Source organism: Cynara cardunculus, unplaced genomic scaffold (genome assembly GCF_001531365.2).
Source record: "Cynara cardunculus var. scolymus isolate 2C unplaced genomic scaffold, CcrdV1 Un_Scaffold_7146, whole genome shotgun sequence".
NCBI classification, from domain to species: domain Eukaryota; kingdom Viridiplantae; phylum Streptophyta; class Magnoliopsida; order Asterales; family Asteraceae; genus Cynara; species Cynara cardunculus.
The window spans coordinates 24,879-27,020 of record NW_020203378.1 but is presented as its reverse complement, the minus strand read 5'-3'; the positions used below and the strand labels follow the sequence as shown (position 1 = coordinate 27,020).

The 2,142-nt window shown below is 32.0% G+C and overlaps 1 protein-coding gene across 1 annotated transcript; it reads left to right on the top strand.

The window, feature by feature from the left end:
* Positions 1–6: 6 nt before the first annotated feature.
* On the top strand, positions 7–1,426 carry LOC112504860 (glutathione S-transferase F11-like). The gene is made up of 3 exons (XM_025108818.1): positions 7–327; positions 404–452; positions 658–1,426. Exons 1-3 carry the CDS (start codon positions 181–183, stop codon positions 1,101–1,103), a joined length of 642 nt encoding a protein of 213 aa, XP_024964586.1. The 5' UTR covers positions 7–180; the 3' UTR covers positions 1,104–1,426.
* Positions 1,427–2,142: the final 716 nt, after the last annotated feature.

Genomic DNA, 2,142 nt, shown 5'->3' with positions numbered 1-2,142 from the left:
AAGTGAAATTGGTTAGTGACGGGTAGTTGACAGCCACCATTCTCCCTTTGACCTTGAACTTTTTGTTGGTTGCCAACCCCCAAATTTGTCATATTGTTAAATTTAAACCCCAATGGAAATTTTTTTTTGTATTTAAGTACCTATGAACGTTTTTCATTATGCTCAAAAACACACAAGAAGATGGTGGTGAAGGTATATGGTTCAATTAGGGCAGCTTGCCCACAGAGAGTATTGGCTTGCCTTTTGGAATTTGGGGTTGACTTCGAGCTTATAAATGTTGACCTCGACTCCAACGAGCATAAACAACCTGAATTTCTACAAAAACAGGTAAATGTTGTTCACGGTTAACGCGAAATAGTTATCTTTAATCTTTTGTGTGAATTGATGAAGAGCTTTCTTGTAGCCTTTCGGACAAGTCCCAGTTATTGAAGATGGCGATTTTCGGCTTTTTGGTAATGAGATATGATGTTTTTACTTATAGTATAGTTCACTGTTACCAATGGGTCAATGGCCCAGTATCCGAGTTACTCGTAGATCCTAACTTCCTTGGAGGTCAAGGGTTCAAAGTTCATCAAAGGCGACGTTGTGTGTGAGTTTTGTTGCATATAAATATTATATACTTCTGAAATATAATCCACTTTTAACCAACTTGTGTAGAATCTAGGGCAATCATGAGGTATTATGCAAGAAAATACGCCGATAGAAATCCAAAACTCTATGGAACGACTCTAGATGAGAAAGCGTTGGTTGACCAATGGCTAGAAGTCGAAGCACATCACTTCAACGACATGGTTTACACGATCGTTCTTCAAAAACTCGTCATCCCAAAGATGGGAGGGAAACCCGACTTAGCCCTAGTACAGAATTGCGAAAAAAAGCTTGAGAAAGTGTTTGATATATACGAACAACAACTTTCAAAGAATAGGTACCTAGCCGGAGATTGTTTCACACTAGCCGATCTGAGCCACCTTCCCGGGATTCGGTATCTGATAAATGAAGCTGAATTAGGACACATGGTGAAAGAGAAGAAGAACGTGAATTCGTGGTGGTGCGACATTTCGAACCGAGTTGCTTGGAAAAAAGTCATGCAACTAATGGAGTGAGTTAGTTGGATTGAATTCGGAGTTTCTGTATTTGCAAACAAAAAATAAATCGAACATTTCAAGTTTACAACTCATTAGTGAAGTTATGTTGGATATATATTCTATATTATAAAACGTTCAGTATAAACTCTTAAAAACAACTCATTAAGCGTTATGTTTTCGCTCATTAATTTATAATCTCCTAAAATTGATGTTTACAGCTTATTATTAAATATGTATGTGCATACAGCTTATAAAAAAAACTTCATGCTTGAACTCCATAAACACATTCATATATAGGTGAGGCTCAAAACGATAAGGCTCAAAATAGATGAGGCTTGCAAACGGACATTTTAAAGATATTTAATCATAACATTACATAATATAACTAAAAGAAATCACTAATGATATAATATGTTAATTAATAGAACTACTATTTGACATATATAGACTTAAGATCAAGTGAGATCTATGAGAACATTTTTTTTACATTTGAAACTTCACAGCAAAACATTGTGAAGGTAACCTTCACGGTGTTTTTGTTGTGAAGGTTTAGATTTTTTTCACCTTTGCAATATTTTGTTGTGAAGTTTCAAATGTAAAAATGTGGTCTCACGAAAACAGGATGGTCTTACATGAACCTAACCTATATATAGGGTTGGATTCACATGAGACCAACATGTTTTAAAATTTTGAAAGTTTAAAAAATATAAAAAATAAAATATAAATTTGAAGATATCATAAAAATTTAAAATATATATATCAATGTTAATATCAAATCAACTATTTAAAAGTTTTTTTATGTAATTTCTCTAATTTTTTTTATATAATTTAATTTAAGTTTAATAATGAAATAATTTATTTTTGGTTTAATAATATAACATTTTATAAAGATAATAATTAAACATTCTGTTAGAACTCAATAATAATTGAAACGCCCCAGCCCACACATTGCATGTAATATATATTTCATACCAAAGAAATACATATTCATATACATTCGGNTTTATAACATAATACTTTTATAATATATATTGTATATTTATTATATATATACACG

Bases quoted from the DNA above. Each gene is read 5' to 3' on its own strand.
- LOC112504860 (XM_025108818.1), top strand. From the start codon at position 181: ATGGTGGTGAAGGTATATGGTTCAATTAGGGCAGCTTGCCCACAGAGA. The intron at 328-403 runs GTAAATGTTGTT...GCTTTCTTGTAG, and splicing joins CTGAATTTCTACAAAAACAG to CCTTTCGGACAAGTCCCAGT. The intron at 453-657 runs GTAATGAGATAT...CAACTTGTGTAG, and splicing joins TGGCGATTTTCGGCTTTTTG to AATCTAGGGCAATCATGAGG.